Source organism: Siphateles boraxobius, unplaced genomic scaffold (genome assembly GCF_051911475.1).
Source record: "Siphateles boraxobius isolate OS27281-9 unplaced genomic scaffold, OSU_SipBor_1 26, whole genome shotgun sequence".
NCBI lineage: Eukaryota > Metazoa > Chordata > Actinopteri > Cypriniformes > Leuciscidae > Siphateles > Siphateles boraxobius.
In genome coordinates, this window is record NW_027508876.1 from 5,754,186 (window position 1) to 5,776,445 (window position 22,260).

At 39.6% G+C, this 22,260-nt stretch overlaps 1 protein-coding gene across 4 annotated transcripts in view; it reads right to left on the reverse strand.

Annotated features, from left to right (window-relative positions):
• Nucleotides 1–22,260, reverse strand: part of arhgap21a (Rho GTPase activating protein 21a) — a 110,786-nt gene that overhangs the window by 48,188 nt on the left and 40,338 nt on the right. For 2 of the 4 annotated variants that reach the window (XM_077244227.1, XM_077244226.1), the window contains exons 1-3: nt 17,467–17,836; nt 8,906–9,091; nt 7,510–7,531 (exon numbers count right to left, since the gene is read on the reverse strand). In XM_077244227.1, the coding sequence (XP_077100342.1) occupies nt 7,510–7,531; nt 8,906–9,091; nt 17,467–17,733 (475 nt within the window). In that variant the 5' untranslated portion in view covers nt 17,734–17,836. Of the gene's footprint in view, nt 1–7,509; nt 7,532–8,905; nt 9,092–14,090; nt 14,111–17,466; nt 17,837–22,260 lie in introns of those variants that run through there. The other 2 variants (XM_077244231.1, XM_077244228.1) reach the window with 2 other exon arrangements.

Here is a 22,260-nt window from a genome sequence, read left to right on the forward strand (position 1 = left end):
GCTTCGCGTCGTGACCGCATTACCACCTCGGGTGTGCATTAATTTTCTAATAATTCAACGGGCTGTCGTAAATTATTCCTTTCTTATGGGATACAGTATTCCACACACTTTGTTCTGTTGTACATTTTGGCAAAATCCTGCATACTGCACTGAATATACATAATACACATTGCAAAAAAAAAAGTATGGTATTAAAACACTACACTGGACCTGTTCATCTGTAATCAGGTGCAGAAATATAGCGGAGGTTGAGGACAGCAGCCAAGCTTTTGTGTGACAGGAGAGCCAAAAGCACATTGTTTTTGGGAACTCAGAGCTCTCTTATTTATGAGCCTTCTCCACATCTTCTGCAGTCAGGCAGCACTAGTGCAATAAAGCAGCGAAGACACTAGAGTTGGTGTCTGGAGTGCATCCAAACCGAGTCTGGCCCCTGCGCGCAAGGTGGGGTTTTTACTGATCCTCCAAGAATCATGCAGAATTCTATTTGCTTGTGCTTGTGCTCTTGCTCCAATCCCTGTCCTCATGGACACCACCCAAAACATTGGCAAGAAAACAAAATGAAATGAAATATCTCTGGCATGTATTTTCATAGAAAAGGAAAACAAATATTTGAACAGATGTTGACATTTTTTATTTTTACTGCATATTTTTTCAACTGTAGCAAAATCAATGGGGATGGGGATAATTCACTACGAATGATCTGTGACTGCTGATATGTTTATTTGCATTGGTTTAAAGTGCCTATTTTTTTTAAAGGTTCCTAATTTTGTTTTGAAGGTCTCCTACAATAGGTTTACATGGGTTTAATTTTCTCATAATATTGCAGCATCACCTCTTTTCTCACAGTGTCTGAATCAGTTTAATAAGAGATTCAGTCAATATAGACCCCTCCTTTCTAAGAAACTACTCTGCTCTGATTGGTCAGATGACCTAGTCTGTTGTGATTGGTCTACTGCTTACAGCACATGTTGGAAACGATATGCTCATTACCATATCCCTATTTCAGCTCCGGAAGCTTCCTCAGCACTTGATACACAGTGATACGAACAATAATGTTGGTGTCGGTTTTATCGTATCAACTCGAGCTTGAGTCCGCATCCTTTGTAAGTGCATACAAAGTAGATTTGCTTTCGCAGTAAAGAAAACAGCATCTTCAAGACATGTTGAAAACACGAACCAAACTCTTCCAGGCCTCATCTACAACTACAGTGTTTGAACTTTGCAGACCTTTTACATTCACAAAAAGCTATATCACACATTACAAGAAAGGTAGAATCCAAAAATGCATTTTAAGGTATAATTACAAATTTAGCACAATTTAGCACTGATCTCAATTTGCAAGGGGAAATTGCCTTTTTAATACAAAGAAATGCAACAATACAGTGGTAGAAACTAGTGAGTGAGTGTTTTCTTGAGGGTGTTCCAAACCTTTTACTTGTGGAACTTGGAAATTGGTTTAACATCGGATTTGTAAACTTCCATAATCATCTTTTCAGTCCGAAGAGTTTTCACAGTGGGCGGGGCTACCTGGCACAAAACCCCCCAAAAATGTAAAACATAATTCAGATGGATTGTGTCTTTGCATTTGTGGTTGATTAGGACAAAATTTTTGAGTTGATTTTTGATTAACATTTTTATTTATATATTACTTTATATTTATGATTGCATTTTATATTAAACACAATTAACTTTTTATGTCACATCTGGATAGGAGATGGTTTTCCAATAAACCTTATTACAACCAGCTGTTTGTGGGTGGTTATAGTGTCCTGTTAACTGAAATTTGGTGCATTCTATAATGAAATGCAGTGTTTGCGCGCAAAAAAAAAACTAACAAACAAACAAAAAAAACTAAAATGACAAAACGGTTTAGTAAAAATGGCACAATATGTGAATTATCCCTCAGCTCAACACCTTACACATCTCGTTTAAGGGTGAGAGGAATGGTGAAAAATGAGTTAAATAAATTCTGGGCTGTACAGCTTTAAAGCAAAAGTCAACAAACACACACAAACATTGTGTCATTCTTTCAAACATATTTTAAAGGCAGTAAGAGCGCTGATCTCATAAAGCTGTTTATACACAGCTCAAATTGGATGATATCCAACCATTCAACCCAGATTGTCTGCACGTGGTCCGCACGATATCCATCCACACACATGCCTGTGGCTTCTCTGCATATACGTTACACAAATAAACATCAAAATTACTGTGAGGAAACATCTAGTCCTATGCAATGATGAGAAGCAAAAGAGGAAGAAAACATCCTAGTTTGTCTTGTTTGGTGACATGATAGAGAAACCCACATTTCTCTGAGGTATTTCTTAGTGGTTGCTTGTTCATATGACAACAGACTAAGAAAACTCCCACAGGCAGATGAGCGAAAATGCTTGACTCAAAAACTTGATTTCACTTGTTGCATTCTGAAAAGTGTAAGCCAGGATGTAAGTTATAAAGCAAAAAAAATCTGACATTTAAAGTAATAGGCCTAGTTCACCAAAAAATTAATACTGTCATCATTTCCTCAACCTAAACCGAGAGAAAACAAAACATTTGATTTCTTTCTTCTGTAGATCACACAAAATACAAAATATAATAAAAACAATAAAAAACATAGATTTAACAGTTTTGTTTCTATAGTGTGTGGAGTGCCATGGTGCGACCAAGACAAGCACACCACACACTAACAGATTCCATTCACAAACAACCAGAGTCCTGACCAGTGACGTAACGAGCAAAATCTAAATCGCTTTTCATCATTTTGCGACCAATTCTTGATAGAGAAAATGTTCGCACAATATTTTAAATATTTTCATTTTAAAGGTCACATATCATGCCCCTTTTCACAAGATGTAAAATAACTCTCTGATGTCCCCAGAGTGTGAATGTGAAGTTTCAGCCCCTTCTCATCCTTTGGCGTCATACATGTGACGCTTTGGACATTTCGTTGAAATCTTACGCACATGGCATCCTTTAGCATCAATATGAGACGCAGAACCCAAGGCGTCATACAGGTGACGCTCGTCTAAATCCAACGCACATGGCATCCTTTAGCGTGAATATGAGACGCAGATCCCAAGGCGTCATAACCGTACCCTACCCCAAACCTAAACCTACCCATAACAGTGCGTGTTATATTGACGCTAAAGGATGCCATGTGCGTAAGATTTCGACGAAATGTCATATGGCGTCACCTATATGACGCCAAAGGATGAGAATGCGTTGGAAGTTTTAGCTCAAAATACACAACAGATCATTTTTTACAGCATGTTTAAATTGTCATTTTTTGGTGCTCAGAAAAACGTGCCTATTTAGTGTGTGCCCTTTAAATGCAAATGAGCACGGCACGGGGGGCGGAGCATCAAGAGCTCGCGCTCAGTCTCAGGACAATTTCATCTCACAGAATGATGATAATAATATCACAAACTCTCAGTAACGGTTTTCATTTCGACCCGGAGTCGGACAATAATGCCTACAGAGTCAGAGTGCTGTATAGAGATGGAACAGGTATAGTTTAGTAGTTTAATTACGGTTATAACGTATTTGTCATCTGCTTGTATCAAATATTAATTGCCTACAAGTCTGCTGTTTCGCACCAGGTCCGAATGATGATCAAACATATACTGATGAGTTTAATAAAGTTTATTGTACATAACACAAAAGATGAAGCATCAGTTTTACTTCAGAAACTCACCGTAAGAGCTGAGTAAACAGTAAGACATAAGAAGTGCGCAAGTACATAAACGAATTTCGGTAGAGTTGAGGGAGCATTTTCTTTAAAAACAAAATAATTCCACCTCGTATTCAGCGGCTGCCTCAGATTCCGGGAGTGAATAGAGAGAGCTATGTGGATTAATACATCCAGCCACACAACACCTACAACGCTGGGAGACATTCTCGTCAGTGCAACAGCTGTGAACTCGATCAGGGCGGGTCTATGTTAGAACGGCAGTGTCTGTCAACACTCGTGGGCGGGGCCTGTACTTAGTGACGTCACTAAAACAGCATTCTGAAAACAGGTCGTTTAGTAGACACTGCTGATGATTTATGGGGATTAATAAAAAAGGAGTGAGTGGATTTGTATCACTATAGGGTGGTTGTGTACACACACTGCCAACACACATTTATGTCCAAACAGCATGCAAAAGTGAATTTTGCATAATATGGGACCTTTAAACCATAAATGCAAGCCAGTAGATATCACACAAGCAATTTGCAAACTTTGCTCTAGAGTTATGGTGATGAAGAAGTCTCAAACCCCAGTCAATTATTCATGACAGAAAGTAAAAACTTTATAGTAAACAAACATGGCGGATGACGGGCAAGAAGAAATATTGATAATAATGTTTGGATTGCTTTATACAGAAAATTTGCGGGGAAAAACGAAAAAGGTTTGGATGAATTCGTGTTATGGTTCTGTCTTCCGTCAGCTTGCTTTCTGAATGGGTATCGTTTCTTTCCATGTGACAATATATAAGTAGAGCACGTGCGAGTGTGTCCTCGGGTTTGTTCCCTCCACACAACAGGAGTTCTGATCGTAAATATTCAACATGTTGGGCATTTACGATTTGAGATCAGTGTAGCCCAGACGTTCTTCGGAGCAGATTCAATCACTCTTAACACACCTCAGGAAAATCTGAAAAGATTATCAGGTATTTACCTAGGAGTGTCGGAAGGGGAGAACTGGGCCCAACATTTTTTAAATAGTGACCGCGATTGGGCCCAAAACTTTTGAAATGCGACTGCGAGACAACAAGCTGCTGTACGGGTCCAGTGGACATTGGAGATGGAGGAACGGCTGGTCGATATGTGGAAACAACATGACTGCCTTTATAATGTGTGTGCAGGTTTGAGATTTGATTCTCCTTATGTGCGTGATGCAACCAGATTTCACAATTCATTAAGATTTAAAAACTCTTGTAGTCTGAGCCTGATGATAAAGAAAGACATTCAAGTTATATATAGAAACCAGAATATCATAGAGACTCATTTGGATTGTTTTTGACATGGGCCAGAAATCCTCTACAAACAAGCTAGCAATGATATAGCAAGCACTAAGAGCACACTCTGAAGTATGAAGAGTGTTGTTGCCCTTCAGCAGAATTATATAAGCTGCCAAATGAAGGCGTGTGTAACACATGTGGGCAGCATTTCCTTAACACTACAATAAATCTGTGTGTGTGTGTGTGTGTGTGTGTGTGTGTGTGTGTGTGTGTGTGTGTGTGTGTGTGTGTGTGTGTGTGTGTGTGTGTGTGTGTGTCTAAGTCTCAAGTTACACACCCCCCACTGCAGAACTCTCTGGAATGCACCATTTAGGAACGGTTACAAGAAATTTCAGCTGCTCAATTTCCTGCAGGAAAAGCTCTTTACCAAATCTTTAACTGAAAGGCAGATCAATTCACTACAGCTGTTCTAGGGAACATCACCACACATCCATCAGCTGTAAGTGGACATCAATATATCTTTAGCTCTGCCTGTAAACGGGCTGTAATAGGTGCCTCAATTACTACAGACAATTTAGAATGTTGGAATTACTTTAATTGTGAATTAGTTTCCTATTTGGGCATTCAGAACTTGACTGTAATGATATCTCAAATGCCTATTTGCTTTTATATAACTACATAATAAAAATATTAAGGACACAAACGATCAATGAAACATTTAGTTGCCATCCTTCTATACAGAAAAATCTCTAAGGTTAAAAGAGTCCTAAAGCTGGAATGCCGTATTGACCAATCAGCTACTGAGAGCCTGAGAATCTGTTGTATAACTGTTAATATATCTCTATTACAGACAAGTTCTTTGAGAGCATGCAGGACTACATACTGACCTCATACTAAAGGGTTTCTATGGCAGGGAGATATGTTGAAGTGCGTGTGCGTGCAGTAAAAATTAAGATTACGTGCAGCAGATGAAAGCCAGAGTGGGTTTTCCTTGTGTCATAATGGGGCGTATCAGACGTGATTCGGATATGAATGAGGGGAAATCTGACAAACACTGCAGCAGGAGAGAGAGAGAGAGAGAGAGAGAGAGAGAGAGAGAGAGAGAGAGAGAGAGAGAGAGAGAGAGAGAGAGAGAGAGAGAGAGATGGTGCTGCTTTGACCAGAGCAAGTCAAAGACATGGATAAACTACTATAAAAATACTTATTGCAAATTAATCCATTTCTAAACAAACTAGACAGTTATTCTCACAATCTATCAAAGAACCAGATGTCCATGGACATTAACATGTGGCTAAGAATCAGGTTTTCCTGACATTTATATGAACCTGATTTCACTGCTGTAGAAATACACAAGGCAAAACCTGTGATCTGATATACACCATTATAAATACAATATAGGTAGATCTAAATCCAGTTGATCACTTATATCAATGTTTTACCTCATCATATCGCCCAGCCCTAAAACTTAGTAAAGTACTAAGGCTTTATAGACATAACATTATGACTTTCTGTAAAGCAGCTTGGAAAGAGCAATACAAATAAATCCGACATGACTTGATGCTTGGATGTATTTAATTGATGAGTTGTCAATACAATATATAACCTAGGGTATGATTTTACCCCAAAAATCAATATATCTGACACAAAATTGCAACTGCCAATCCACGTTTCACTGCCTAGTTTTTCCTGGAAATTGCAGTGATCCATTTGCTTCTCTTTTCTGTAGCATCTGGCAGTCTGTAAAAAGATAGCTCCGATTTCTTGTTGAATCGTGTCATTCACACAGCTCTATACCTTTTTAGATGTGTTTTGTGTGTTTTTCACAGTATTCAAGCTATACACCAACTCCCGCCTCCTGTGACATCATGTGCATCTATACTGGAGCCCTACTCCTGTAAACCTCTCTACTTCACGGCTACTGATAATTATTTTGCTGCTTTTCTGCTGAGAAAAAAAGAACTGTGCATGTTCCACTACCTTGTATGATTTGTAACTCCACAAACCTTCATGGCACTCTTCTTCAGTAACCAAACACCAGCCCGCAGCTGATCAACCGCCACAGAGCACGCTGCACTGCCAGCTGGGAGTTTTCCTGCCCACCGGGAGCGTGCATTAAAGATTCCCGGCATTTTGCATGGTGCAAGGTCAGACACAGGCCACTGAAGATAACACCTCAATCTCCTGACAGATTCAGTAGATACAGAGCTGAAGTTCCTATTACTATGTAGCATGAACCTGGTTTTAATGACCACAGAGAGTCAGGACCTCGTTTTAACGTCTCATCCGAAGGACGGATGAGCTCTAGCTCTATTTGATCAACACTAGCGCATGCTAATGACATTTTATTCTGCTATACTAACTTGCATTGTAGCTTACAATTCAGTAGGTGTCAACATCATACACTCTACATACATGTTGTACCCAAGTGTATTAGATCCCTGTTGTACAGTGTGATTTATAATGATCTAATAGGATTGCAGAAATCGCACAGTATGTACCAGGCATCAGATAAAAGCCTTAAATAAACAGATGCAGTGAATGTGGATCACAGACCAGTTAAACTCACCTCTGCTGGTATTGTCTTCATCCTGAAAGAGAGAGAAGATGAAAGAGTGTTAATACTTAGATGTTTCAAAAACATCTGAAATCAATGAGATCAAGAGCTGTGTGGGATCGAAATCATGTTCCATTTGACGTGTAATCCAAGCTACACCTAAAACCTAGTTAAGCATTCCAGAAAACTTAATATATAAAATAATACATAAAACAAATGAATACTAATAAAAAAATGTTGTACTAATAAATAAATTGTCATATTAATGTGAATCACATGTTTGCTAACAGTAATCTGTAAGGAAGCATTATCTGAAAACAGTTAATGGTACTAGCATTAAACGCTTCATTACTGACGGCTGGTGATGGTGGGACAACAGAGCTTTAATCTCTTTATGGATGAGGGGCCACTAGGCTGATGTCACTCAGAAATAAAACAGGATTGAACATTGGACGGTATGTTAAAACAACCAGAACAACTTGCTGAAATGTATTGTGTCTCATGTAATCACTCAATCAGGGTTTCAACCACAGAAAAATGTTAATAAAATAGTTGGAGTTATAGTTGACATTGTTTACAATGTCACATAATGTTGCATTCACTTCAGAAAAAAACATTCAGTGACCATAAACTCCCTAGTAGTTAGCTAGAAAAAATAACTCCACGGAGGAGCATTTTCTAAATATACCCACTACAATACATATTCATAATATTTTTACTTAAGCTTAAATAAATCTTTCATAAAAACAAGTTATTACAGTCCTTTTTAAATATCAAAACCCTGAAATGAAAACGTTAATTTTAAGTTCCTCACCTCACTCATTCTTTGTCATGTATTGTTTTTGCATGGCACACTGTTTCGAGTGGTTGGCTTATATTTAATAAAGACTGTCATTATTTTTTTTTGTCCTTGGACTTAAACTGTTACACCAACAAAATCCTATAATGTGGCATAGACTTTATAAGAGGCTTGACAGTAGCTGACGAGGACCTCCAATAGGATCCCATACAAATTTGATCGACTGACACTGGAACGACACTTTTGAGACTGGTCTGCTTTAACACTGCAGTGAAAAATGCTGAAATACACAATTTATTTCTACAACCCACAGTTGAGTACATTGAGAATTGACAGCGCCGAAAAACACGCAAAGCAGCACTACAAGTGTTGTGAGGCTTGTAGATGTCTCCCCTCTTACCCCCGCCTAAAATGCAAACATCATAAATTATCCTATTATTGTATGCAGACAAGCACTAAAAGTAAGCATTTCATCTTAAGCCAGACTGTATCTGCTGGAGAGGGAGAAAAGAGACTCTGAAGCTGAATTACGTTTAGGAAACAGACTGACAAAACCAATCGACCCAATGATCTGGGTCACTCTTATGCGTGTGTTTGCTGTGAACTGACCTTGAGAGAAGACTGCACGGCTGACTCCGGCGGGTACACGATGAAGTGACGGAGTGTGAAACCAAAGCCATGAGAGGTGCGGCGTAGGTGCAATGTTTTAGGCCCTGGCCATGAGAAGGGCTCCTCTTCAGCAGCCGGAGACAAAGCTGATGCCTCGCTGCGCTCATAACCATCCTTCTGTTTGGCCTGAGAAAGAGAACAAAATACTAATAATTAGTCAGTCGGATACTTTTATTCAATGGCAGTACATGTATTAATGAAACAATCCATATAGAGGAAATTATGGTTATGTTTTTGGCTCAAGGGCCCTACATTCATCCTATAGCTCTACACTCAATTATTGCAGCTACCAGATCAGATTTTTAACCACTCAGTAACACAAATATGATGAAACTAAAATGTTAGCCTGTAGGATAAGAGTCACAAAAAACACCCTAAAAGGAGAACAAACTTTTGAGTAATTTGACATTTGAGTTCAAAGCTTATAGTAGCCCTTGTGACAATGTCCACATGTGACAACACTCAAGACAAGAGCACTTCTGTTTTCCTCATTTATAAAGGGTTCTGTCATTTATTTTGCCACATGTGCAGTATAATACCGTTGTCAATTCAAGTAAGGTTTAAAAGAGTTTGATCTCTAGAGGTTCTTAGTGGAGTTTCACCCAAAACTGACATGGTACCCATTGAGAGTGAAAAAGATCTTTGAATCAGCTCATCATTACACAAAGCACTCTCTGTCCCAGTGCAGCAGCAAAACATTTGCCTTTTTAACCTGGCACATCAGCACTCGCACACAGACTCTTGGTGTTCCAGCTGATTTTAATAGGCACTGAACTGTATTATGATCAGGATGCAGATAAACTGGTTCTTATGAGCAGACCATGAGACCCAGGACACAATCTACCATTGAAGAAGTTCATCAAAGTTCACTGAAGCTGAAGCGGCACTAGCGTTAACACAGAACTGCAAAAAAAATGACTGCTCTAACTGGTCAAAGTATTTACAAGTGAAAAGTACTGATAAAACATTTAAATTCTTTTTTTTTTGCCTAATATCTGTATGCATTATCAAAGTCATTTCACTTGGTGGCCATCTTTGAAATGCCTCTCGGGCATGCAAGTGCAGCTCTATCTTTTTGAATGGGGAAACATCAAATTCTCCAAAACTGTTTGCAAAGCTTATGATTAAATTTCATATTTGAAATCACCAATGAAATCTGAAAACAAATGTCTACTACAATTTTTTTTCTAAACGCTCGAATAATGACAGAAAACGACATTTTTCAGCTGGATCAAGCTAATGTGCATGTGCAGTGGAAGTGTCTGACTGTTTCTATAGTCTTTATGCACCAGAGAAACGAGGGCGTCGCCATCTTTAGAATATTGTCTTTGAACTTCCGTTTTTGCGTTCGCTCTGTATATTTCTATGGCATCGCTGTCCAGGAGTAATTAGCTGGTGAAGTTGATTTACTTATTGTAGAGTTAACGAAAGTTATCATGAGCATTGTAATGTTTATCATAAGCATTGTAAAGCAGATGTCTTAACAAATGGACCTTGGAAATTTTTTAAACGAGCCGTTCATTCATAACTACACAAGATCGCTGTGAAAATACAGACCGGAAGTCAAAAGACAACGAGCTCAGCGCTGAAAAGGGGCGTGGCTACATAAGGTCTATAGGAACCGGAGCTTCTAACGCAGCTGCAGCGATAACTTTACCAATCGGCGAATGGCTCTTATTTAGAAGGCGGGACTTATTCTTCCCCATTCAAAACCATACGAGTGAACTGTCTTGTGGTATTCTATAGTCTTTGGCATTATGTATTTTTATGCTAATTATATTACTGCATCATTAGCTTAGAAACATGCTGTGTTTTACATTAGGCATGTTGTTAGACGATTAAATGTTGCCTTTGAAAGCAGCTGTCTTTTCAGGGCAGGTTCACACAGAACACATTTTTGCTGTTAAAGGAGAACTCCGGGTAATTTTTAAGTTAATCATGATCAACGCTCCTCCCACCTGGACATTGTTTACCTTTTCCGGCTACAGCACGGGACTGCAGCGCGAGACTACAGCTTGCCGTCTAAAAGACTATTTAGGTGAGTTGAAACAATGGCTAAGTTGCTAAACGCATCTTGTTCACATGTAGGGTCCCTGTTCATGTTGGACAGACATTTTAATTGCATTTTGTGTCTGTTAAGAGGCTCAAAAACGCTCTTTATGTCGATGCCCCCATAGCTGCCGTTTTAGCTGGGTGGGAGCTCTGGGCATTCGCGGTCGCAGCTCCGCGTAGCAAGCACCAATCCGGTTCGTTTTTTTTTCTATAGTCAGTACTCACAAAGGTCTAACGATCAAGATTAACTTAAAAATTGCCCGGAGTTCTCCTTTAAAAACATGAAACACAAGCAGTGCGCGAATGTGATTGGGCTAGTTGGGGCCGTGATTGGGTGGGTTTTAAATATCAATTGGGCTATTCAAAAGCAATTGGTCTGGTTTTGTTATGCAACCCCTGACACAAGTCAGTGCAATGGGAACACATCCTGCAAGCTCTGGAGATGAATAAGCTGTTTTTAGAATGCCATGTAGCCTAATATACAAGATGCTGCAAAAAATGCAAGTGCGATGGTTAATGATATACATATATACTATGAAAATCAATGGAAAAGTAGCACAGTGGAATGGAAAAATGTGTGAGCGTTTGATCTGTGTGAATGGCCCCGTCTTAGACATTAGACAGCAAGGCAGCTCAAGAGGTTTTGGAACAGAGCTTTTCTGTTTCCAAACAGTCATTCATACGCTATCTGAAAACAATGGGTTTCTCTTAAGGGCAGAAGGTATTGCAACAGAGTATCCTGTGAGTGTTTATAAAGCATCGCTGACATGATTTTACACATCTCAAATATCTGCCACTACAATGAATGAAGGTTACACAGAAAATGCTGTGACTCAACCGAGACATTTCTTTCCATATGACCAATGACCAACACATATGTACATGTCATGCACATCACGACACCACTAATGTTCTTCTGGCGGGGGGAGGTGGTAATTCACATTGGCATCTGGGCCGGTGACGTCAGTCCGTCCCCTGTATCCTCCGAGGAAACGTGTGACATTTACATTATGAAATAATGGCTGTAGACTCTCATTCCGCCACAGGGTGTGTGACTGTGGTAGGCTATGACAACACCACATTGACTCCGGGTCACTCTGACTGCCAAACAGACCAGACTGTGGTCTAACACTGCAGGAGATGGATGTATTATATGGGAATGGATGTATTTTAGCTTGTGGCTGGGCTCAGGTACAGACAGCTGTGGATGTCTCTAGAGTCTGGGCTGGGCTTTTACACAACTGAGCCTGAACATGACATCACCAGAGGGAATTAAATTACGTACATTTAGTGTTGGACACAGTCCACTGCAAACTCTTACAAAGAAATGAGGCAAGTTTGGAAAGGCATAATAGCATACTAGCCCCATACTATTTGTGTCTAGTATGCAGGATGCATCCTGTGAATAGGATGGTTAAAATAATGTAATGCTGTTTATGTCTATGTGGTGTTTCTAATGTGCTTTAAGACAAACCATGTGCAAATTCATAAGTCAACACCATTGCTAAGTATTTTCTCTTTGAAACTGCGGTGAACCAACGCGGTTTGAAATCGCTGGTGTTTCTGACGTCACTAACTACCTTGAAACCAATCACATCAACGTGCCGGCAGGACTTAGCATATCATTAACAGCATGCTAGAAGGGGAGTCTCGAAAGATGCCAGTTTATCCTGCTATATTTTTCTGTCGTAATGAAGAATTCGGGTAGATTTAGCAAAATAGCGGCTGTATGATGTATATTATGAATGTATGATGAACTATGTGCCTTTCTCCAGTGACGTTATGAGTTGTTCAAAGCGTTTCTGATGATTGTTAGAAGGCAGCTGCCTGTCTCTGAGATGCAAACGGGAACATAGTTTGTGTAACATTCGCAACACATTATTAGCTGTTTGATAACATATGGCACTTTACCATTACCAGTACCAGCTTAACTCGACTCGACTCGTCTCGACTCGGCTCGCTTTTCGCTCCGTTTCCGCAGGAAACTGCCGTGACGTAATCTTCAACGCGACACACATCCTCTATCCACACACAGGACAATGGAGGAAATCGAGTGTCTGTTTTTGATCCTCGGGATGTGGCTGTTTCTCACACGGCGTATTCTTCCGAGTTGCCAAGGGTAAAGTTTTATCTATTTAAAAATCACGCAATATCTGGCCAAACTATTTAAAAATGGCGCGGTTATTCAGGATACTCCGTCTGGCACGTGCAATGATGACGCAGTGAATTGTGACAATTCTCTCTGACTAATCAGCAGTCTGCCGTGTTTACACGTCACATTTTAGTATCGCCTCAGCTCGCTCAGAACCTCGCCGGAGGTGATACAAAAAAAAAGTACCCGAAAGCAGGTACAGGTACAACATTTACGCAGTGGAAAACCAAACAAAGGCGAGGCGAGGCGAGCTGAGGCGAGCTGGTACTGTGTAGTGGAAAAGCGCCATTAGTCAAGCAAAAGGCTAATCATATTAATTACCGCTATGTATTTGATGCTGTAAAGAGCAATACCATTTTGCAAAGTTTACTACAGTAAGCTGACCGAGTGAATCTCTGAGCTGGCATGAGTGAGTGAAGCCAGGAATTATCAGCATATTCATGAATCCGAGACCGCGTACTAAATGAAGCAAGGGTGTAGAGTTGCATTCAAGCTATTTCAAGGCATGAACAAATATGGTGATCAAATATGAGTTTTAAGGGATATAATTATTGACTACAAGGGGAACTTTAACATTTCCTTCTTTTCAATTATTTGGCCACACTATCAAACAGTGAGACAGATATGTGGATGGATTAAAAATGCAAAATGACTACATAAGTAAAATGAACACTAGACACAACTTTCTATATTAAAAATGCAACGAAGTGAGCTCCCGCAACAATATTATTGCTGCATAATACTGTTTCACATGCAGTTTTATAAAATAGTATGTAGCATACAGTATTCTGCACAGTTAGGAGCTAAGGCGTTTTCTCAGAGGAGGCAAGGTTTTCCCCAAAAACTGGATGAGAAAACAATCCACAGTACAAAATAAAACAATGCAAATATTACAAAATATGACAATAAAAAGTGTATTACTAGTTTTCCTGAAGTGACACTGTCCAACAGCAGCACCAGTTGTTGAAGTTATAGTGCGAAAGAGTGACTCTCTTGCCTCCTCTGAGCTCACGAGTTCACACGATAAATCCCGCCTCTCGTTTTGTGTAAATAAATAATGGTGTTTATATGGGAAGACTAATTAAAATGTAAGTAAACAACTCAGCCACTTTATATTACCTCTTCATGTCACACAACATTAAATGATTTGAAAACGTTATCTATGAGGGTTTTTTAGTGAGCAATCAGTTTGGTGAAATGAAAGGTAGCCTACATCTCTGTGTCTGTGACCATCATGACATGCAGTGTTTACTGAGCTTTGACTATTAAAAAGAATAGCTGAACATTGGATAGCAGTGTTTCCCCTACAATGTATTCAGCAGCGGCGCAGCAGGAGAAAGCGGTACGAACTGCGCTCTCCATGAAGAAGAGGAAGTATCACCTACTGCTCATAGTCCTGATAGTTAACGTTAAATCATATTTAATTTTTCAGATGAGTCTACTAAAGTTGTTGGTGTCCTTCAGAAATAATTCTAATATGATGATACGTGATGCTCTTTTTTTTTTTTTTTAAGATTCTTTGATTAAATAAATCCAGGCTAGATGAGCATAAGACTTCTTGCAAAAACAAAAAATACCCCCACAATATCATTCAGTTACCAAAGAGCCTTAGAGATCTTCTATAAAAAGCCCAGAAAAATTAAGTGCTCACAGATTGGGTGTGGCCTTTCCCATTAAGATAAAATTTTCAATAAATTGTAAATAATCTTTTTCTGGGTTGTGCCATTTCATTTTTCCCCTAAACAATTTTTACCAAGCTGAAAATGTGACTGCAGTTCAAGGTACGTGCTGCAATAATCATGCCTTGAATCAGTTGATGGTATGTCATATTTGTTTTTCTCAAAATGTCCATTTCTATCCACAAAACTTGCCAGAAGTCATGGTTTAAGGGGTTATTTAAAAAAAAATCTTCAAGGGTGCATGCCCCCGGACCCCACCACGCGCGGCTTGGTAACAACCTCGGGCACATAACAGCACCGCTGCTGGAAAAATTTCTAGGGGAAACACTGGATAGCAAATAAAATATGGGTGAATTCAGGTTGATAGGAACACTTTTTGCCAGTGAGATGACAGGGGAAAAGTCTTCCAATCAACCTGAATTCACCCCTACATGAAATATGACATTTGTTAGGGCCCGTTCACATATCGCGCCTAAAAACGCGTAGAAAACGCTAGGCGCATGCGTTCTCTTTTTTCCAAAGAAGCGCTAGGGCGGTTGCGCTCCGGAGGCGTCTGTCGTTGCTAAGCAACCATCAGCTGCTCTCTCCGTTACATGAAGGAAATTTCAGCAATGGATTTCCACCACCGAAAAACCCTTGCTGTAACCCTGTTACAAGACTTATTTACTCAGAAAAGTAAAAAACGCAGTGTTTGGGTGCACCCTATACATAAATTTCAGGAAATCCCTGGACCGCAATGATGAGCCGTTCCTCCATTTAGTTCTGCTGAGGTAACAAAAATGGCGAGGAAGCTGATTGGTTGGTTCGTGTCACGTGACCTACGGTGCGCTTGCGGCATTTTGAAAAGTTGAGATGTTTTTATCTCGATGCGGCGCGGACGCGCCTGGAAAAAACGAGCGCGTCGCACCGCGACCGCGTCGCTTCCATTATGAGCGCGCAAACCGCGCGCCTCCATTTGAAATAATGAACTTGAGCGTGCAAAAGACGCGATATGTGAACGGGGCCTTACTCTGTTTTTAAGGTTATTATTGTAAAATGTAAAAATGATGACAAATTAGCTCAATTTCAGAACTTTCTGGCATCATTCCATATTATCATACTGCTGTGTGAAGGATTCTCTTTCCTCTCTTTACTCTTTACTTTCATATGCTAATGCTACCTTGACTCATACACGTGGTTTTCCAACAACACCCACTATAACATCACAACTTTCCTCTGTCTTTCATTTTTCATTTCTCTACCATTAGCCAGTCATAGTCTTTGTGGTGGGCACACAACCCTGTTTCCAATGCTAAATTTAACCTGTTAAATTATACAGCTGGAAAAAGCTCTCATCTGAATGGCGGAAAGTCCAGGAGACGCGAATGACTGCCCTGTGTGATAGTCCTCCACACCAGAAACAGCATCATACAAACCATCCAGTCCATCAAACAGCATGAATAATACACACAATCCCATTGGTCATTAGTCAAATTCAAGAACTATCTAGTTACATTATCACATTTCACTACCAAGTACATTTTAACAGTGGTGTGTGTTTAATGGTTTTCAGAAACTTGGTTTGAAAATCACATTTATGTGTTCTATTGCCAGAAAACTTGACATACTGTACAAAGCTGTTAATTCCGACAATATATTTATCAGCCCATCCAATCTACTACTGCATTGTTTTTGTTTGTCTAGAAAACAATAGGATTAAATTGAGACTTTTGCCAAAAAGTTTTTTGTTGTTGAGATAAAGACCACAGCAATCTGACATTCATAGAATATCTCAAAATCATATTTGACAAGATACCGAATTCTAATCTCACAATGAACCCAAACTATTCTAATCAAATTCTTCAAAGACCAAATGATTTGAGGCATAGATAGTGTTATTCCTCTACTGTCAACAACTGTCTCAACTGTGTCTATTTTCATTTCTCTAATGAAATGTAATGAGAAATATCTCAGACAAAGCTAATAGCTAAATTTAAAAAAAAATGAAACCCATGTTATGGAAGTTTCCTCAGCTACAATAGAGCAACCTCTAAGCAATAACATTTTCTTGCTAAATGCTGTCATGACGAAATACACAAATTCATGTGCGTCCAGTAGTTATGGCAAGCGTGAGTCACTCTTGAGCCACAGTGGAGCTCACTGTGAACACATAAACGTCTCTCTTTCTTGAACACACACTTTTCCAAAGATAAAAACAGAGAAACAACTCAATCACAACTCTGTTCTCTAGATGAAACCATCATCCACAGGGTTTGGGTTTAAAAACGTGAGCAAGGACCCAATCAAAAGTCTGTTCAATTCCAAGGTCCCTCTTTTGGGACCGTTGCTTACGTAGGAACAATAACTGAAACGTGAAACCAGGGCATGTACACACACAGTTGTCTTGCTGTGAAAAATATGTTACATTATGGCTCAATGTAGGAGACCTAACCAAACACCCTGGATGTGAATGACAGACAAAGCATTCCTGAAAGCCATCTCCTTACCCCCCTCAGTCCAGCGTAACTCAATACACCACTGAGAGCCCTCCATCCCTTATATGCAGGACCAGACTGTCACCCATCTTCTCCTTTTTAGTTCTGCTGCTCTTAACCTACAGCAGATCCAGATAACCTTACCCACGCCCGCATGCAGTTCCTCGGAGTCGTCTTCTTCAATCTGCGCCAAGAGACATCCTTCTGGGCCTCCCGGAGCCCCAGTTCCACGTCCCCCCAGTATGCCCTGGCCAGGAGCTGGATCCAAAGGCAGGAAGCGTCCGATAAACAGCCGTCAACCCCTGTCAGACAATCCCAGGTACAGGTACACCGAGCCACATCCATCTGATCTGAGCCGTCCTTCCCGGGCAGAACGCAGCCGGTACACGCCCCATTCCTCTGAGTGAGCATGGCAAAGCCTGCTGGTCCTTGCTACTGCTGCTTTCCTCTGCTGATCTTCTGATGATGTGATTCTTTCTCGCTCTTCGCGATCCCTCCCTCTTTCTCTCTCGCTCTCTCTTTCAGAGTGGGAAGGCAGAGTGCACATGCATGAGGTTTCCATTGAGACACGGAGCATATCAGGGAGAGAGTGAAGCAGGGAAAGAGACCGTCAGATTGCAAACCAGCGTGCTACAACACACACATCTGCCTGCACTGGACGAGATGGCTTTCTCTTCTCACTTTACATGTCCCTTATTTGTTTGTTCTCCATTGCTCACTGCAAAGCTACTCTACTGCCCATCTCAAACATCTCTAGAAGTAAGAGTTTCATGCACCATAGACATAGATTAAATCACAATGCAAAGACCATTTACTAGTGATGTATGCTAAGGCTCTTAGTATGCATTACTAATACTAGTCCTCAAAATTATGGTTAGTCATCTAAAAGGGTCTTGAAGGAAAAGTTCACCCTAAAAGGAAAACCCTGTTGTTGTTGTAATGCCGTATGCCAGGGATAGGCAAGGTCGGTCCTGGAGTGATACGGTCCTGCAGAATTTAGCTCCAACCCTAATCAAACACACCTTAACAAGCTAATCAATGTCTTCAGGATCACTAAAGCTACTAGCAGGTGAGCAGGTTCGACTCTATAAACGTGACAATAAACACATAGTTGAGACAAAATATAGTTAATCTGTATTCTTCAAGCTACCTCTGGAATTTTCATAAGAATTAACAATATGTATAATCGGCATAGACTATATTATTGTAGAGAATACTATAAATTAATATATATTTTTTGCATCATTCCATGATAAGACAGCACATATAAGATCACAGAAAGTGGTTATTTTAAACAATAGACGTATGTTATATAATGGCTTTGGATGAAAAACTTGACATTAAAGGCACAAATTGTTGTCTTTTGATTCTATGCTAAGATAACATACTGTTGCCATGAGCGATAAATCCACCTAAGCTGGAATGGCACTTCCTTGAAAGAGCATTTGATACAAATGCAAAGACTGTGAAGTTAGATGTTTAATCAAAGAAATAGCCTAAGGCATTTTTATTCACACTGTTTCAATTACCTTAAGCTTATAAATAAAGCGTGCCATGCCGCCATCATAAGTACAGCAGTTATCTTGAATATCACATTAGGATATCAAACCTGTAAGGGTCACTTGTTCCCAACCCTGAGTACCCCCGGCCCCAACTGTACACATTTTGAATGTTTCTCATATCTGAAACACATTTCAGGTTTTGGATGCAAACCCCATTTGTTTCGGGGTCTCTACTAATGAACTGATAAGTTATTTGGAAATCAGGTGTGTGTATGTTTAAGGAAACAAAAGCTGCATGAAATAGCCACTATTTAAAAAGGACAGCTATTTTGTAGTGGAGTCCAAAACCACAAAGGACCTGCCTACCAACAGTATAATGCACTGTAAGGGTTGCAATTAATGAATTTCCATTTAATGCCAGAAGATGGCGCCCACAGCAGAATCATACAGGTGCAAATGATATAGCCTACTGTAGGTACTCAAGGACCAGGATTTGGAACCACTGAGATAGAAAGTAAAAAGTGGTTATGAAACACTAAATTAAAGAACACTTATTATGGTAGTAATGATGCCATATCTTTGTATAGTACCTTTCCTTTAGTGTGTAATATAGCTGTAAGTTAATGTAAATTATGTAAAAAACTAAAAGTTGGGTAAGTGGTGTCTCTGTCAATGAGAGCCCTCCCCTTCCCCTTCTGCTGCGAGGGGAAAACAACATTGTATGGACTTTCAATACCAACGCCATAGTTACCATAGATATAAAGCTGTTTACAGCTGCTCATAAAGCCTCAGGAGCTTAAACCCGATTATGGTTTGGAATGACATATGGGTGAGTAAGTGATAACCACATTTCACTTTTGGGCGAACTATCCCTTTAAATCAGAGCCTTCTTTTCTAAAAACCACAGGATCATATCTAAAACAGAAGTAGAGCATCACTCTGTCCATCATCTCCTTTAGTGTTATGAAATATGAGCACACAGTGGCATGAGAATAACTTACAGAGTTGACCACCAGCACACAGACCTGCAGTAGACGCTCACAGCTGCTTTATTTTAAGACCTGCTCTAAACAGTGACCGGTCCTGACGAGATAGAACTATAAGAAGTGCACTGATAGACCTAAAGCATCTCAGCATCCCAACATAAACCAAAATCACAAACAAAACATCTATATAAAACTGCACTTCCTCTGAGAATCAATAATTCACTCCTTAAATCCCATGCACAAACACTTTCCATATCCCACAAGCATGTCCTGGGCTATTTTTTGCAAGATACACAGAGAGCTTTCAGAAATGTGAAAACAGGAAACCAATGATGGCATGCTCATCTTCATTCCTCTACACTGGCATGGCATCTCATTACCACACACATTCCTTTAGATACACACAAGCGCTCACTCACACTATTGCGTATGGAAAACATATCACAGAAATAACCCGTCCAGCCATCTGAGGCATCCTTGTTTATGAGGATCATGGTGAGACTGAACTCAAAGGGGACACTGTGTGATCCCTGCTGAATATACCAGCCCAAAAAAGAAGGCATGTTACGGTATTGGCTGGTGTACATTCCCAATGGGTTTCGCTCCACATAAAAAAAATAAAAAAAACAGTTCAACTACATATGTGTCTAAAAAGAAAGCGTCATAGTTCAAAATGCATTTTAAACTGGGTGACGCTAAGAATACGCTAAGAACACATTTGGACTAGTGAAAGTTCCTGTCGTTTATGACACATCATAAGAAATCCTCTAGTAAAAACATATTCCAGCTGGCTGAAGTCATACAGTGTATTTTAATCGAGGTTATTTCATAAGTAAGGAGGGGGCAACACCCTGCTGCCATGGAAACAAACAGGCCATCACACCGTGTTAGACTCTTGCCTTCATGTGATGTAATAAGAGATACAGTGTCCCTAAGTTTAACACTAAGTCACACATTTAAAACTGCATGAATGCGGTTACATTGAGTAACTAAAATATTAAACCAAAGGGATTTCATTTAAAGATTTAATGTAAAAAAAAAAATCACAAAAAGAAATTTGTACAGGTTTAAACTACTTCAAAAATAGAAAAATGCTCAATACATAATAGAAAATTATGGATGAGCAAACAATAATCTGATTTTGTCACTTAAAAATGCCTGTGTTGTGTGAACATAAGTAAAGCTTTTTAGGGCAACTGTATATTTCCATTTCATCAGCTACAGAAAGTCTTCTTCTTCAGAGAAAATACATAACCAAATGGATTTCATTTGTTTAACATTTGAAGTATTAAACGTGTTTAATGCCTGCAACAGACTGTGTGATTTTGGCAATCCCATAAGATCATTACAAATCACACTGTACAACATGGATCTGATAAACTTCGGTACGACAAGCAAACTAGTGGTAAACAATTAGAGCAAGATGAATCACACTTTGGCAATAGTGTTTTTTATGTGCGCTGAAAAAAAGTGCACATAAAGCAAAAGAGGAGAATATGGATGCAGTCATGGCTAGTTTTCCTAGCCAAGCGGCCAACTTGGCATGCCATTTCTGCAAATGAAGCTTGATGTATAGTTTTAAGTTTTAGCGCCATGTCGCGTCAATCAATACGCCATTTCATGTAGCATTTTTATTGGCTAGTCAGTAGACGTAGATCGTAGCACCAAACACACTATGAGAGGACCACCGTTTAGGAGCCACGACCACAGAAATTGCCACGATTGGTCATCTTTCGACTGGGACAGCCCAAAATGTCGTACAATGTGTTCTGGGCATAAGACTTCCAGTCCTGTGTAGTAGATTTCCTGTGTAGTAGAAAATTAAATTAAAGGGATAGTTCACCCAAAATTAAAAATGATATCATCATTTTACACACCCTCATTCCAACCCCTTTGTTCATCTTCAAAACACAAATGAATATACCACATCAAATATGGTAGGCCTAATCGGAAGCTAACCAAACCTGGCCGGGGGTGGAGGGTGGAGGGTGGGGTTCGGTATCAATGATATCTGGTGTATTTCAACAATTAAAAGGATAAAAGCATGTTTGCACACTATTTCAAAGGTTCACAAGCATGCACTTCAAACAAACCACAATACACAGAGCATCTTTTGAAATCCAGAGTGTTAAAGCATTGTGGCATCACAGGTGTGTCACTTCAATAGACCTGTTGACCTTTCAACGTATTGACTGACATGTCCTTCCAAACCCCTTTGCCTTTTTTCTTCTGTATGGAGAAAATTGTTTAGCAGAAGGTTCACGCTGCTCTTTTACATACAATAAAAGCAAAAAGTCACCAGGGAGTGTAAAACACCAAAAAACACCGTAAAAGTTTCCCATACGACTTGCACTATGTTCCAGAAAAAAAGTATTCTCAGTTAAACTAAAACTATTGGTTTACACTTTTTATTTCGATAGACATTCTACTAACTATAAGTAACTTTGCAA